Source organism: Hemitrygon akajei, chromosome 5, assembly GCF_048418815.1.
Source record: "Hemitrygon akajei chromosome 5, sHemAka1.3, whole genome shotgun sequence".
NCBI lineage: Eukaryota > Metazoa > Chordata > Chondrichthyes > Myliobatiformes > Dasyatidae > Hemitrygon > Hemitrygon akajei.
Window position 1 is genome coordinate 177,048,819 of NC_133128.1, and position 17,261 is coordinate 177,066,079.

Here is a 17,261-nt window from a genome sequence, read left to right on the forward strand (position 1 = left end):
TACTGTACAATGAAATCTGTCATCCATGTTATATACAACATTGTTATATACCTTTAAAATATCTTTTATTATCTTCTTCTCATCATGGAAACGGGCTTTTAGATCTTCCACATAAAATTTGAAGAGATCAAGTGGAGTAGATCCTAAACATAACAAGAGCAAATATTATATATATTTGAGAATAATTAACTGTATTGTTAGTTAGGTATATGTACTAAATGAGGGATTTAAAATAAATCAAATTCATCTTACCAGGTTGGCCTAACATTTTGGAAAATCGAATATCAGCACTGATAGCAGGATATAATTCCATCCATGTAGACATTGAGTGTAAATGTCCACTTTCATGTAACTCATCTAAGAATGTCTGCAAAATGAAGCAGAATATTTTGTCCATATTTTCAAGAAATTTATATCCTGTATTAATTGATAAATAACTTATAATCTCTGGTACTTGAACACTATATCATGCTGTAACACATTTTAAGAAATAATTACAGGTTGAATATTTACTTTGTTACATACTACAACATGCAGCGTGGGCTTTATCTTATTAGTGGAAAATGAAAAGCTGGATCTTGAAGAGTGAGATAACTAATTATGAATTGTTAGTCATATATTTAATATAACAAATTTTAAGTACCAATTATAAATTAGAATGCTTATAACTTCAGAAAGGCTCGGCGGCTGTTTTTGAACTACAAAGACGTCTACGATGTCGTCACTTCCGGGTCCGCTCTTTATTTTTGTTCCTCTTCCGGGTGCATGAGTTGATAATTTGGTTAACCCTTTTTATACCAAAGGGTTGATTTTAGAAGCATGGTTCAGACCATTAATTTTGTGTCTTGGAATACTAATGGTTTAAACCATCCGATTAAACGAAAGAAGATTTTCAAAGTATTCCAAAGACTTAATGCTCATATCATTTTTGTACAAGAAACTCATGTGAGGAAGGAGGACACATATCGCTTTTTTAGGTCTTGGCGGGGTCAACAGTATCATTCGAATTCGAATGCCAAAGTAAAGGGAGTTTCAATTTTTATTGACTCCTCTATTGCATTTGTCCAACACGATATCCTTTCGGATCCGAATGGTAGATTTTTGTTAATTACGGGTTTACTCGGTAATAAAAAGGTTGCTATGGTGAATGTTTATGCTCCAAATGTGGATTGTCCTGATTTTTTTAAGTCCTTATTTACTTCTTTACCTAATCTAAATGAATATAAGTTAATAATGGGTGGTGACTTTAATTGTTGTTTAAATCCTTTGATGGACAAATCTATATCTATTCAGACTTTACCCAATAAGTCGGCCACTTGTATTAACTCCTTTTTGACTGATAATGGAGTTTTTGATATTTGGAGATTTCGGCATCCTAACGACAAAGAATTTTCTTTTTTCTCACATGTTTATCATTCTTATTCGAGAATTGATTATTTTTTTATTGACTCTTGTTTTATTCCATCGGTAATTGGTTGTAATTATGATATTATAGCTATCTCTGACCATGCTCCATTAAAACTTTCTATTAAATTTACGGATACAGCTTCTAATGTTAGACAATGGCGATTTGACTCTACCTTACTGCAAGATCCGGACTTTATTAAATTTATGAAGGAACAGATCGATTTCTTCTTTTCAACTAATTCCACGGATGATATTTCTTGCGGAACACTTTGGGACACTTTTAAAGCGTATATACGTGGACAGATTATCTCTTACTCTGTTGGTCTGAGAAAACGCATTAAGAAGGAAACTCTTTTATTGGTTGATAAAATTAAAGAGATTGACAAGAAATATTCGAGCACTCCTAGTAAGGAGCTTTACAAACAAAGGGTTGAACTTCAAACGGAACATAGTTTATTACTTACATCTCCGATTGAAAATCAATTAATGAAAACCAGATCTGATTTTTATATACATAGTGATAAATCGGGTAAACTGTTAGCTAGTCAGTTGAAGAATGTTTTGGTTAAACGTCAAATCACTAAGACTCGTCAGCAGAATGGGGATTTGACAGTTAACCATGATGAGATAAATAAGTCATTTCAAGACTTTTATACCTCCCTGTATCAATCTGAATTCCCTCAGGATCATAATACCATGTGTGATTTTCTTGGGAAATTGAATTTTCCAAAATTATCATCCGATGATCTTTCAATATTAGATACTCCTATTACGGATGCAGAAATTAAAGGGGTTATTTCCTCAATGAATTCTGGGAAAGCACCAGGTCCAGATGGGTATACAGTAGAATTTTTAAAATGTTTTTCCGCTACTCTTTCTCCTTGGTTATGCAGGGTTTTTGAAGAAGCAATTAGATTGGGGAATTTGCCACAATCTTTTTATAGAGCTTCCATTTCTTTAATACTGAATAAAGATAAAGACCCTGCTGACTGTGCATCCTATAGACCAATATCTTTATTGAATGTAGACTCCAAGATCTTTTCCAAGTTACTGGCATCCAGACTGGAGAAGGTATTACCCCAAATTATTTCGGAAGATCAAACCGGTTTTATTAAAAATCGCTATTCTTTTTTCAATGTTAGGAGATTACTGAATATTGTTTATATTCCTTCACATAGCACTTCAGAATGTGTTATTTCATTAGATGCGGAGAAAGCATTTGATAGAGTTGAATGGCCTTACTTATTTTATGTGTTGCAGAAGTTTAATTTTAGTCCGACATTCATTTCCTGGATTAAACTGATTTATCACACTCCAGTAGCCTCGGTGTCTACTAATAATCAAAGATCTCACTTTTTTTGTTTATTTCGGGGCACTAGACAAGGCTGTCCTCTTAGCCCATTACTATTTAACATTGCTTTAGAACCTTTGGCAATTGCCAACAGAGAATCACAGGATATTTCGGGTATTAATCGTGGGACAGATATTCATAAGTTATCTTTGTATGCAGATGATTTATTATTATTCATTTCTAACCCTGAGAAATCTATTCCAGCAGTTTTATCATTGTTGGCTCAATTTAGTGAGTTTTCTGGGTATAAGTTAAATCTTAATAAGAGTGAATTGTTTCCTTTGAATAGACAGGTCCCAATTTATGGAAACTTACCTTTTAAATTAGTTAATGACTCTTTTATTTACTTAGGGATTAAAATCACAAAAAACCATAAAGAATTATTTAGGTTTAATTTTTTACCCTTAATTGATCAGATTAAATGCTTGTTTACTAAGTGGTCACCATTATCTTTATCTCTGATAGGTAGGATTAATGCTATTAAGATTGTTATTTTACCTAAGTTTTTATATATTTTTCAAGCGGTACCAACTTTTATTCCAAAATCTGTTTTTACTAATGTTGATTCAAAAATGTCCTCATATATATGGCAGAATAAAAATCCCAGGTTAGGTAAAATATACTTACAGAAGACTAAGAAGGAAGGTGGGTTGGCATTACCTAATTTCAGATTTTATTATTGGGCAGTTAATATTAGATATTTGTTATGTTGGTTGAAAGACTGGGATGGATCTTTTGGCCCTCATTTGGTGAGTTTGGAAATTAAATCGGTACCAGGTTATGCTCTGGGTTCTATTTTAGGGACTTCTCTCCCTTTTGCTCTTTCTAAATTGCTGAAACGAATTGACAACCCGATAGTTAAACATACTTTACATATATGGTTTCAATTTCGGAAATTTTTTGGGTTGACTCAATTCGTTTTAAATATTCCTATTGTATCTAATTGCTTTTTCCACCCTTCAATTATAGATCAAGCTTTTTCAGCTTGGAAAACTAAGGGATTACTAAGATTTTCTGATTTATTTTTGGACAATTGTTTTATGTCTTTTGAGCAATTATCTAATAAATATAATTTGCCTAGATTTCATTTTTTTAGATATTTACAGATTAGGCATTTTTTAAGTACGGTACTTCCTACGTTTCCAAATTTTGTGTCTTCAGATATTCTGGAGAGTTTGTTTGAATTAAACCCTTTTCAAAAAGGGCTTATATCAAAACTTTATAATATAATTATGAAGATATGTTCGGAGCCCCTTTATAAGACAAAAAATGATTGGGAAAGACAGCTTAACCTTATTATTCCTATTGAGAATTGGGATAGAATTCTTCAATTAGTTAATACATCATCTATATGTGCCAAACATTCATTAATACAATTTAAGGTCGTACATAGGGCCCATATGTCCAAGGATAAATTAGCTCAGTTTTATTCTTATATAAATCCTATTTGTGATAGATGTCAGTTTGAAACTGCGTCTTTAACTCATATGTTTTGGTCATGTCCGCTTTTGAAAAAATATTGGAAAGATATTTTTGATATTATCTCTGCGGTATTGAACATCGATTTACAACCCCATCCTATTACCGCAATTTTTGGTTTACCAATGATGGACTCACTTCATTTATCTTCTTCCGCCTGTCGAATGATTGCATTTCTCACTCTGATGGCTAGAAGATCTATTTTGTTGAATTGGAAGGAAATTAATCCTCCCACTGTATTTCATTGGTTTTCTCAAACTATGTTATGTTTAAATTTAGAAAAAATTAGAAGTGGTGTATTCGATACTTCTATTAAATTTGAAAAGATATGGAGACCAGTTATTCAATATTTTCATATGATGTAATATGACCCTGTTCCAAGCTTATTTGATTTTCCAGCTTTAATCTTATTTATGTTGAGAGGATCGGAGTTGACGACACTGATGATTATGTATTCTTGTGAGATATTATAAACAGCCCTTTTTTCCCCCCTTTTCTAGTTTTTCTTTCTTTTTTTTTGCTTCTTTTTTCTTCTTTATTAGCTATTAGATTAGTAGTTTAGCTAATTTTGCAAACATTTTTTTTCTCTTTTTTCTGTTTTTTTTATATCATATATTATGAAATAACTAGATTTACCTTGTTCATACATATACTGTATGGTTCATGTTTTGGGAAAACTCATTTATACTGTAATCATTGCTTATGTATTCTTTCATGTGCAATGGGAATTTGTATGTTTGTAATCCCTTTATTAATATATCAATTGTATTTTGTTCATATTATTAATATTAATAAAAAGATTGAAAGAGAGAGATAACTTCAGAAAGGTTCTTAAAAAACGTAAGAAAAAGAATGCAACCTTTCTAAAAGTAGCTGCTTTTCTTTTGACTCTATCACTGAATTTTTTTGATTAAGATGGATAATTATCTATAAATTTGTTGATTACTTACCTGAAATGCTTCCCTATTTTTACGCTGCCTTCTCCTTTCTCTGAGCAAACCTCGCTGTTTCTCCTCCTCTTCTTCTTTCTCTAATGCTCGTATATGCTCTTCAAAACATACAAGTGCGTCTTCTTTATCCATATCTACAAAGTAAAGTTTAGGTGCAAAGGTAAAAATCAGTGTTTTATGTGAGAGATTAATTTAAAAGAAATTAATTTAAAATTGTTTAGACAATGTTCTGACGTACTGATTTCTATGACTATTTTATCTGAATGATCTGAAGATTACTTGAAAAATTAAAATTTATTCTTAATGATATGATTAAAATCATTGATTTATTCATGGAAAAATATAGTAGAAATGACAAATAAAATCCAGCAGTTAATTATGCAATACCATTTTAAAGCCCCTATAGGTAGAAAATAAATTGAAAAAAATTACTTGAGGAATGCTAGATCTTTTATCGACTTGCTTTTTTCTAAGCTACACTAATAGATTTAATTGCCATGCAGAAATCTGTCATTGAAACTGGTGGATAAATGTGCATTTTTGTTAACAGGAGCAAAGATCTTTCATTGAGTAACTGTGTAAAGAGTTATGTGTACAATCTGCATTGACACAAAATCAATTACAAACTGGGCATTGGTATGTGAGATGTGTGTCCTGGTAAGGTAAATCAATTAAAAAATTTCTCAATTAAATGCTACATTTTGAAGCAAGAGAAGAATCATATAGGAACCAGAGTAGGCCTCTCCCACCCTGACAAACTGAACGTACAGCATTCCATTCCACTCCTGACATGTGCCTTCTAGGTGGTGGAAAATCACTGGGATGTCACAAACCGCCGTAACACTTAATTTCAGACCAGTTTGTACAGTATTTATCAGGTATCTTCTTCTCTATCATATTTTTTTTCAGTTGGATCAGCCTTGCTGGTCCTCCTTCTCCAACACCAGCATCCTCAGGAAACTGATGCTGAGAAATTCAGCATTTGTTTGTTTGAATGTCAGTGACAAAAATAAAAGAACCAGGAGTAGAATGTCTGACCCTTCAAGCTTGCTCGCATTCATTGAGATTATGCCTGATCATTCACCTGAACAGTTCCTGCCTTATCCCCATATCTCAATTTCTTTTAACATCCTCAAGTCTACCAACCAGTTTTGGAAGAACTCTATGACTGGGTGCCCATTCAGAAATTGGATGACAGAGGAACAAATGTTCCTAAATCACTGAGCATGAGTCTTCATGTTTCTCTACCTCCTGGATAAAGAACTTGAGAGATTCATTACCATTGAGTGAAAAATATCTCATCTCAGCCCTCATTCAAAAAAAACTTAAAAATTTATTACCAAAGTGTGTGTGTATATGTGCGTATATAAACACCGAGATTCATTTTCTTCCAAGCAGTCATAGCAGAATAAAGAAATACAATATAATCAATGAAAAGTTGCACACAAAGACCGACAAACCACCAATGTACAAATGAAGACAATCTACAAGTAAATAAATAATACTGAGAACATGGATCATAGAGTGTTGAATCAGTTTAAGAGTTGAGGACAGTAAAGTTATCCAAAGTTCAAAAGGTTTAAAGTAAATCTATTATCAAAGTACATATGTCATTATATTCAATCCTGAGATCATTTTCTTTCATACAGTAAATCCAAAAAGCACAATAAAATCAATGAAAGGCCACACCCAACAGGACGGACAAACAACCAACGTGCAAAAGACAAACTGTGCAAAAACAAAAGAGAAAAAAAAATCATGGTAGTTCAAGGAGTCTTATAGTTGAAGGCTAACTGCTCCTGAACTTGGTGGTGCGGGACCTAAGGTTCCTGTTCCTCCTTCCTAAGGTAGCAGTGAGAAGCCAGTGTGTAATGTAGGCCTCCATTAGTCTCGATAGATCATGGATTTGCACCTTGGAAAGTTTCCAGTGCACAAGCCTGGGCAAGGTTTTTTTTTATGGAAGACCGGCAGTTGCCCAAGCTGCAAGTCTCCCCTCTCCCCGCCACCGATGTTGTCCGAGGGAAGAGCATTAGAGTGAGAAGAGAGCATGGCCTGGATAGTACGGGTCCTTGATGATGGATGCTGATTTTATTTGGCAATGCTCCTTGTAGATGTGCTCAATGGTGGGAAGGGTGTTTTCTGTGATGGAACAGGTTGTATCCACCACATGTAGCAGTCTTTCATTGATTCCATTTTGTTTCTTATACAGGCAGTCCCCGGGTTACGTACGAGTTCCGGTTCTGAGTCCGTCTTTAAGTTGGATTTGTACGCAAGTCTGAACAAGTACATCCGGTATTATTTAGCGTCAGTCAAACGTTAGTCTTAGTATATATTTTACCTTTCTATGCATATAAAACACTTAAGAAATGTATGTATTCCAATAATTAAACCACTGCGTTGCTTAGTAATAACTGTAGCTTTCATTGGTGCAGGGCCTTTCACATGCTCCATTATTCTCACTTTATCCGTTATCCTTTAAAATTGTTCCGATCGTTGACCGACTGTGGCCTAACGCTTTTCCAATGACCGATGGCGTTTCACTGCTTTATTACTTCCACTTTATTTTCAATCGCGATCGCTTCCCGTCAATGGAACAGAAACACCACGGGCGGCAGGTCCTGACCTCCAATGGCTCCCGAGGTCCACTGGGTCCTAGAGTCCACACGCACTGAGACAGGTTAAATGGGACAAGTGGGAGCTGTGTTGGGTTTGGGTATTTGATCTTCCACAATATTCCACGTGGGAATTTAAACTGGAGGTGGCAGTATTTTTTTTATGAGGTTCAGTTCCGAGCTTGACATCAACCCGGCACGGGAGCGGTCTGTCACTGGATCGAACTCAGGGAAACTCTCTTCTCCAGCCTGGTGCTGAGCAGCAGACCAGAACAGGGTGGCGGGGTCAGGGTGAATCTTACTAAGAAAAATTTAAGCCAAATACAAAGTTAAACACTCAATATAGTGTCAACGGCAACGACTTAAAATGGTGGTCAGCGTTGTCATCCGACTTAAAATGGCAGACGGTATTCTCCTTCCTCGGTTCATAAGTCCAAGTTGTCTGTAAGTCGGATGTTCGTAACTCAGGGACTACCTGTACAGTAGCATGCAAAAGTTTAGGCACTCCTGGTCAAAATTTCTGTTATTGTGAATAGCTAAGCGAGTAAAAGATGACCCAATTTCCAAAATGCGTAAAGTTAAACATGACACATTTCTTTAATATTTTAAGCAAGATTACTTTTTTATTTACATGTTCACAGTTTCAAAATAACAAAAAAGGAAAAAGGCCTGAAGCAAAAGTTTGGGCACCCTGCATAGTCAGTACTTAGTAACACTCCCTTTTGGCAAGTTTCACAGCTTGTAAATGCTTTCTGTAGCCAGCTAAGTCTTTCAATTCTTGTTTAGGGGATTTTTGCCCATTCTTCCTTGCAAAAGGCTTCTAGATCTGTGAGATTCTTGGGCCGTCTTGCATGCACTCTATCCACAGACTTTCGATGATGTTTAGGTCGGGGGACTGAGAGGGCCATGGCAAAACCTTCAGCTTGCGCCTCTTGAGGTAGTCCATTGTGGATTTTGAGATGTGTTTAGGATCATTATCCTGATGTAGAAGCCATCCTCTTTTCATCTTCAGCTTTTTTTTTACAGACAGTGTGATGCTTGCTTCCAGAATTTGCTGGTATTTGCTGGTAATTCTTCCCTCTACCAGTGAAATGTTCCCCATGCCAATGGCTGCAACACAAGCCCAAACCATGATTGATCCACCCCCGTGCTTAACAGTTGGAGAGGTGCTCTTTTCATGAAATTCTGCACCCTTCATACCTTTGCTCATTGCGGCCAAAAAGTTCTATTTTAACTTCATCAGTCCACAGGACTTGTTTCCAAAATGCATCAGGCTTGTTTAGATGTTCCTTTGCAAACCTCTGACGCTGTATTTTGTGGTGAGGATGCAGGAAAGGTTTTCTTCTGATGACTCTTCCATGAAGGTCATATTTGTGCAGGTGTCGCTGCACAGTAGAACAGTGCACCACCAAACCAGAGTCTGCTAAATCTTCCTGAAGGTCTTTTGCTGTCAAACGGGGGTTTTGATTTGCCTTTCTTGATCTTCCAGACCTCAACTTGACCTCCACCATTCCTGTTAACTGCCATTTTTTAATTACATTACGAACTGAGGAAACGGCTACCTGAAAACGCTTTGCTATCTTCTTTTAGCCCTCTCCTGCTTTGTGGGCATCATTTATTTTAATTTTCAGAGTGCTAGGCAGCTGCTTAAAGGAGCCCATGGCCGCTGATTGTTGGGACAAGGTTTGAGGAGTCAGGGTATTTATAAAGCTTTGAAATTTGCATCTCCTGGCCTTTCCTAACGATGACTGTGAACAAGCCATAGCCCTAACAAGGTAATTAAGATCTGAGACCTTGGTAAAAGTTATCTGAGAGCTCACACCATCCAAACTTTTGCATGGTGCTTCCTTTTTTTTCCACTCTAAAATTGTACAAAACAAAAATAATACACTAATCTTGCTTAAAATGTTGAAAAGAATGTTTCATCTTTAAGTTTATGACTTTTGGAGATCAGTTCATCTTCTACTCACTTAACTATTCACTGTAACAGAAATTTTGACCAGGGGTGCCCAAACTTTTGCATGCCACTGTATTTACTGTGTTTACCCACAAGAAAATGAATCTCAGGATTTTATCTGGTGACATATATTTTGATAATACATTTACTTTGAACTTTGATGTTTGTATCAGGTCAATCTAATTCCAACCAAGGTTGCTAAGCTCTTTTAATTTTTGTAATTTATTCTGACCATTTAACGTACTTTGCAGTTCTTCATCCTCCGCAAAAGTTGGATTATCCATCAGATATTGCTGTGCCTCTGACCATGTAGTGCAGTATGTTACATTTGCCATGTTGTCAAGGATATTTTTTAGTGCCTGGGTGTTTCTTTTCCTCAGTTGCCTTGCTTGTTCCTGAAATCATTAAGAAATTCACACCAATGAATGCTGAAGCTCACAATATACAAATGACAAATTACCTTTACTTAAGAAGTATTCATAACTAATCAAACCTTTTCTTTTTTGGCCAGAAAAAACAAAACATCTTCATAGATCTCCTGTCGATCCCGCTCAGGAACTGCAGTCCATACTTCAGTTTCCCCAAACATTTGTTCAGCTTTTCTGAAACAATAGAAAACCATTTTTTCCCCAATGTGTAATTTTCACTCAAATATCAAAATATATTCAAAGTTTAAGTTGTTTTCAGCATTCATACATGCACACTAAAATGCAGAAGTTGAAGATGAGCTGGAAGTGAGACACCACTGTTCCCCTCCGAGTCCAGTGGTTGAACATTTGAATGGAGTCACCAACTTACCAGTTTTGATTACAAGTGCAAATTCAAGTGATTTATTTGCATATTACTTTAAGTTGTTCATCAGTTTCGAACAACAAATGATAAGTAAATTAATACATTTCAATAGTTCTAGATTATTTAAATCTACTTGAGCTGTTTTTAATTACCAGAGACATTTAAAAGACTATTAAAAAAACCTTGAAAGTGCTAGGCTCTCAAAGACCATCAAGGTATTCTAGGAGCATGACTTCACAATCAGTCAGCTAACAGCAAGTCTTAATCAACAAGTCCCTGGCTCACAAGGATTATTTACATAAGAAGGAGTAATTTAAATTAAAAAGATTTCAGAAACTTGAAAAAGTTTATCACTGAAAGTTTAAAGAAAAACATTAATCATTAAAACTGCAGATGCTGGAAAGCAAAGATAAAAAGATCACTGGAAAAACTCATCAGCTCAACCGCCATTGTGGAAAGAGAAACCAACAGTTTATATTTCAAAACCCTAACGTAGCATCCAACCTCCACCTCATCTTCCACTTCTGCGTTTTAATACTTGGGTATGGAAGTTGTGCACGTAATGGCCTACAATATAGACTTCACTGATGAATAATACAGACTTCACAAAATAGACTTCTGTGATGAATTGCCAGCTACCATTAACGATGTTTCAGGCTCACTGCCTATCTCCATTTATATTGTCCATTGCACATATACAGGTTTACTTTCCTAAGAGACAATTGTGAACAAGTTGTTTTTCTAAATTCCAGATTGTTATTGTAAATTCCATAACTGCAACAGTGAGATTTAAACTCAAAATGGTTAATCCTGGTCTCTAGATGATCATTCTGGTAACATTCATTCCTCCTCCTCCTTATCCTTCTTATAAAAAAAAACTTCCCTCCTTCTTGCTACTACCATTGGAGAAGAAGTACAGAAGGCTCAGTTTCAGTAAGTTGTCCACCTATAACCATCAGGCTCCTGAACCAAAATGGATAACTCTCTAAACTGATTCTGCGATCTATAGACACCCTTTCAAGGACACTCATGTTCTCGGTATTACTTATATTTGAATAGTTTATATCTTCTTTTGCACATTAGTATTTATTAGTCTTTGTTTAGCTGTAGCTTTTCATAACAGAGAGAGGAGAAATGGGCTAAAAATTCTATATCTGAATGCACGAAGTGTCAGAAATAAGGCGGATGAGCTTGAAGCCCAGGTGCGAATGGGTTAACTATGATGTTGTTGGGATAACGGAGACATGGCTGCAGGGAGATCAGACCTGGGAAATGAATGTACAAGGGTATACGTGCTTTCGTAGGGACAGAAATGTGGGCAGAGGGGGTGGGGTGGCCCTGTTGGTGAGGAATGAGATTCAGTCCTTTGCAAGGGGGGACATAGGGTCAGGAGAAGTAGTCTGTGTGGATAGAACTGAGGAACAGTAAGGGCAAAAGGACCCAAATGGGTGTTGTCTACAGGCCACCAAACAGTAGCATGGATATTGGGTGCAAGTTGAATAGGGAGTTAACATTGGCATGTGGCAAAGGTAATGTCGCAGTAGTTATGGGGGATTTCAACATGCAGGTGAACTGGGAGAATCAGGTTGGTGCTGGACCACAGGATAGAGAGTTTGTAGAGTACCTACGGGATGCATTCTTGGAATAGCTTGTACGAGAGCCGACCAGGGACAAGACTATTCTGGATTTAGTGTTATGTAATGAACAGGATTTGATAAGCGATCTCGCAGTAAAGGAGCCATTAGGAGGTAGTGATCATAATATGATAAGTTTTTATCTGCAATTTGAGAAGGATAAGGGCAGCTCGGAGCTGTCAGTGTTGCAGATGAACAGGGGAAACTATGGAGCCATAAGGGAGGAGCTGGCCAAAGTTGACTGGACGGATAACCTAGCAGAAAAGACAGTGGAACAGCAATGGCAGGTATTCTTGGGAATAATGCACAAGGTGCAAAATCAGTTCATCCCCCAGAGAAGGAAGCACTCAAAGGGGGGAAAGGGGCTACAGTGGTTGACAAAGGAAGTCAGAGATTGCATAGCATTAAAAAAAAGGAAGTATGACAGAGCTAAGGTGAGTGAGAGGACAGATGATTGGGAAGTTTTTAAGGAACAACAGAACTTAACTAAAAAGGCAATACGGGGAGAAAAAATGAGGTATGAACGCAAGCTAGCCAGGAATATAAAGGAAGATAGCAAAAGTTTTTTTTAGGTATGTGAAGAGAAAGAAGATAGTTAAGAAAAATGTTGGGCCCTTGAAGAATGAATTGGGTGAAATTGTTATGGGAAACAGAGAAATGGCAGAAGAATTTAATGAGTACCTTAGATCTGTTTTCACTAAGGAAGACACAAGCAATCTCCCAGATGTATGGATGGGCCAAGGACATAGGGTAACAGAGGAAATGAAACAGATTGACATTAGGAAGGAAACGGTGATGAGTAGACTGATGGGACTGAAGGCTGACAAATCCCCAGGTCCAGATGGTCTGCATCCTAGGGTACTAAAGGAGGTGGCCCTGGAAATTGCGGATGCATTGGTTATCATTTTCCAATGTTCCTTAGATTCAGGATCAGTTCCTGAGGATTGGAGAATGGCTAATGTTATCCCACTTTTTAAGAAAGGAGGGAGGGAGAAAACAGAGAACTATCGACCTGTCAGCCTGACATCAGTGGTGGGGAAGATGCTAGAGTCCATTATTAAGGATGAAATAGTGGCATATCTAGATAGCAATGATAGGATTGGGCCAAGCCAGCATGGATTTACCAAGGGTAAATCATGCTTGACTAATCTGTTGGAGTTTTTCGAGGATGTAACCAGGAAGTTAGACGGGGGAGATCCAGTGGATGTAGTGTACCTCGATTTTCAGAAAGCATTTGATAAGGTCCCACATAGGAGATTGGTGGGTAAAATCAAAGCTCAGGGCATCGGGGGGAAGACATTGACCTGGATAGAAAACTGATTGGCAGATAGAAAGCAAAGGGTAGCGGTAAATGGGTGTTTCTCGGAATGGCAGGTGGTGACTAGTGGGGTGCCACAGGGCTCGGTATTGGGACCACAGCTGTTTACAATTTACGTTAACGATTTGGATGAAGGCACTGAAAATTAACATCAGTAAATTTGCTGATGATACTAAGCTGGGTGGCAGTGTGACATGTGATGAGGATGTTAGGAGATTTTAGGGTGTCTTGGATAGGCTGGGTGAGTGGGCAGATACTTGGCAGATGATGTTTAATGTGAATAAGTGTGAGGTTATCCACTTTGGGAGTAAGAACAGGAAGGTAGATTATTATCTGAACGGTGTAGAATTAGGTAAGGGAGAAATACAGAGAGATCTAGGAGTCCTTGTTCCTCTTGCATTTGTACAGAGCCCTGGTGAGACCACACCTGGAGTATTGTGTACAGTTTTGGTCTCCAGGGTTAAGGAAGGACATCCTGGCTGTAGAGGAAGTGCAGCGTAGATTCACGAGGTTAATTCCTGGGATGTCTGGATTGTCTAACGCAGAGAGGTTAGAGAGACTGGGCTTGTACATGCTGGAATTAAGGAGATTGAGAGGGGATCTGATTGAAACATATAAGATTATTAAGGGATTGGACAAGATAGAGGCAGGAAATATGTTCCAGATGCTGTGAGAGTCCAGTACCAGAGGGCATGGTTTGAGAATAAGGGGTAGGTCATTTAGGACAGAGTTAAGGAAAAATTTCTTCTCCCAGAGAGTTGCGGGGGTCTGGAATGCACTGCCTCGGAAGGTAGTGGAGGCCAATTCTCTGGATGCTTTCAAGAAGGAACTAGATAGGTATCTTATGGATAGGGGAATCAAGGGACAAGGCAGGAACCGGGTATTGATAGTAGTTGATCAGCCATGATCTCAAAATGGCGATGCAGGCTCGAAGGGCCGAATGGTCTACTTCTGCACCTATTGTCTATTGTCTATAACATTCTATTGCATTTCTTATTTTTTGGGGGTAGGTGCCTGCAAGAAAATGAATCTCAAGGTAGCATATGGCAGCATGTACATACTTTGATATTAAATTTACATAGAACTTTGAACTTTACCAGTGCACTATCATAAGACCCAACATATTTGCTACAATTCAGAGTGACCCAAGTTCCAGAAGGGTCATAGTTCAAAAATAAGAGGATTGCCCTTTTAAGGCAAACAAAGCTAATCTGTTTTTCTCTTGAAAAATTGTAAGTTTTTGGAGCCCTTCTTCAGAGGAAAATGGAAGACAACTTCTTGAATATTTTTAATGGCAGAGTGAACAGACATGCAAAAGGTGAAAGAGTTCTGAGAGCTTGAGTTTACAAAACAAAAATCAGCCATGAACTGCCCTGAGGAACCAAGTGGCCCACTTCTACTCCTAACTGGTATGTTTGTTGGAAAGACTGCAAGCTGAATCAGATGAACGGCCTTCCTAAAAACAAAAAGCTGCACATAAATGCAATCCAAACATCAAAGATACAACTGTGTGACACCTGCTCATTAATAAATCATCAAATCAAATTAGCTCGAACATTTTTTAAAAAATGTCCAAGCTCAAGGATGTTAAAAATTAAATTTTACCCAAAGAACAGTATTTTTGAGAGTAAAATTTATGGCATTTGTAATTTGATGCTAGAAAGTTATCAGTTTTTCATTAAGAAATGATTCACACCACCATATACTACCTTACCTCACAGAAGTCTCATTTTGTACAATGAAAGAAAGTAACTGCAGTTTCATATGCTTGTCTATTTGAAATCAGATCTTCTAGTTTCACAGGCAAATAGAGAATGTGAAAAATCAATATAGGTGAACTAAAAAGTATGGTAGCTTCCCCTTCTGAATGCATGGATCAGGGAAATGATTTACTAATTACATGTAGGCAAAGAACCCATTTTGCAAAAGCTGTTTGCTTATGGAAATGTAACAATAATTGCAATTATTGAGAAAGTACAAACAAAAGACCTGATTTATAAATACACAATTTTATGAATTAAGACATTTGATGAATAATTTCTGTGATTTTGGTATTGGTAGAAATAACTGTACCTATATCTGATAGTAGATGTCATTTTTTCATGGTTTTCAAGAAACCGTTGAAAATTTTCTTTTGCTTCCTTATAGCGAAGCCTGGCTTCTTCCTTCTCTTCTTTTTCAGTCTGTATTTTATACGCATTAAATGCTTGCTTCTTTTCACTCAGCTTCGGTAAAGCACTGCAAGATTTAAAAGACTTGTTACAATCGGTAAACAGCGAATCTTTTTTTGTACACAAAAAAACTGCAAAATAATTAAAATAGCAGATGTTAAATTTTGGTCACGTTAATACAAAAATATGTTCTCACCAAAATTCTAAAATGACTTCAGGAAAATCAAAAATTACTAAAGGAAATTAACTGAACAGTTATCCCAATAGGCAGATTCAAAAATGAAAATGGAAATTTCTCAGTAATCTGGATTCAACATCAATTTTTAAAAAATAAATGATTGACTGTTTTGGTAAACAATCACGAGAATCAGCTGCTGAATACATTTCCCTTTAACAAAAAGTACATTGTGTATTATTAAAACACTTTAGCAACAGGATTTATTTCAGTAACAATAAACAAGTAAATAAATTATAATCCAAGATAAAACTCCCGCCCTGCTCACAGTTAACAATGTTTCCTTATCAGTGCCTGCATCAGAAATGATGTTAGAGGGAGATAGAACCTCTTCACTAGAAGTCAGCACAGTTCCTTAATTGAGAAAATTCTAAAATTTTTGTTATCAAACTGATGGTTTAGCCTAACCTGTTGGGATTTCCAGCATTTTCTGTTTTAGCTCAGATTTCCATCATCTGCAGCATTTTGCTTGAATTATTTGTAGGTTATTCTCAAGGTGATTGTAACTGTAAAATTTCAAGATAGAAAACTTCACCTTTTAGAAACTTCTGCTGCAACTCTATTTGACTTCAAGCCTTTTGAATTGTTTTGCTCTGCTGAATTGTTAAACTTGATAACCAAGTGGAATATTCTGTTTAAAATTTTAAGAAAATACTAGACCCTAAAGGGCATATAACTAAAAAAGATTCAATTATCAAATAAATTCATCATGTCCGATTTCCCTTCTTTAAATTGACGGCCAAATAACTGAGTCACATCTGATCACACTGATCAGATAGGCTGATCACACAGTTCATAACTGAACACCAAGAGTGCGTCCAAAGACTATACCTTCTCAACATTCAAAGAATGTAGGCTTTGTAGGCTGAGCCAACATTTAATTGCTCATTGCTAATTGAAAAGGCGTTGCCTTCTTGAACTACAGCAGCCCTTGAAGTGTGTTGTTAAAGAAACTCAATTTCAGTGAAGATAAAAGCAAAGTATTTCCAAGTCAGGATGGTGTTGGGTTCAGAGGGCAATTTCCAGATGGTATTGTTTCAATGTTTTGCTGCCCTTGTTTTTCTAGCTAGAAAAAGTCATAAATTTGGAAGATATTGTCTGATGAGTCTTGGTGAGTTGATGCACTACACCCAGTGGATGGTTAGTGAATGGTGAATGGTTGTAGATGGGTGCCTATCAAGTGGGTTGCTATGTTCTGTTACCCAACTTTTTTGGTGTTGTTTAAACTGCACTCATCCAGGCAAGCAGCGAGTATACCATCCAACTCCTGACCTGAGCTTTGTAGCTGAAGAGTTAAAAGTTACTTACCATGGGATTCTAAGCCTCTGACCTGCTCTTGTAGCCACATAGTGTAT

General features: G+C 36.7%; 1 protein-coding gene across 4 annotated transcripts in view; it reads right to left on the reverse strand.

The window, feature by feature from the left end:
* prpf40a (PRP40 pre-mRNA processing factor 40 homolog A) overlaps positions 1–17,261 on the reverse strand; it is a 92,879-nt gene that overhangs the window by 15,263 nt on the left and 60,355 nt on the right. For 3 of the 4 annotated variants that reach the window (XM_073047328.1, XM_073047327.1, XM_073047329.1), the window contains 6 exons: positions 15,574–15,738; positions 10,250–10,358; positions 9,989–10,151; positions 5,188–5,321; positions 253–367; positions 52–143 (listed from right to left, as the gene is read on the reverse strand). In XM_073047328.1, the coding sequence (XP_072903429.1) occupies positions 52–143; positions 253–367; positions 5,188–5,321; positions 9,989–10,151; positions 10,250–10,358; positions 15,574–15,738 (778 nt within the window). The remainder of the gene's footprint in view (positions 1–51; positions 144–252; positions 368–5,187; positions 5,322–9,988; positions 10,152–10,249; positions 10,359–15,573; positions 15,739–17,261) is intronic. The other variant, XM_073047326.1, reaches the window with a different exon arrangement.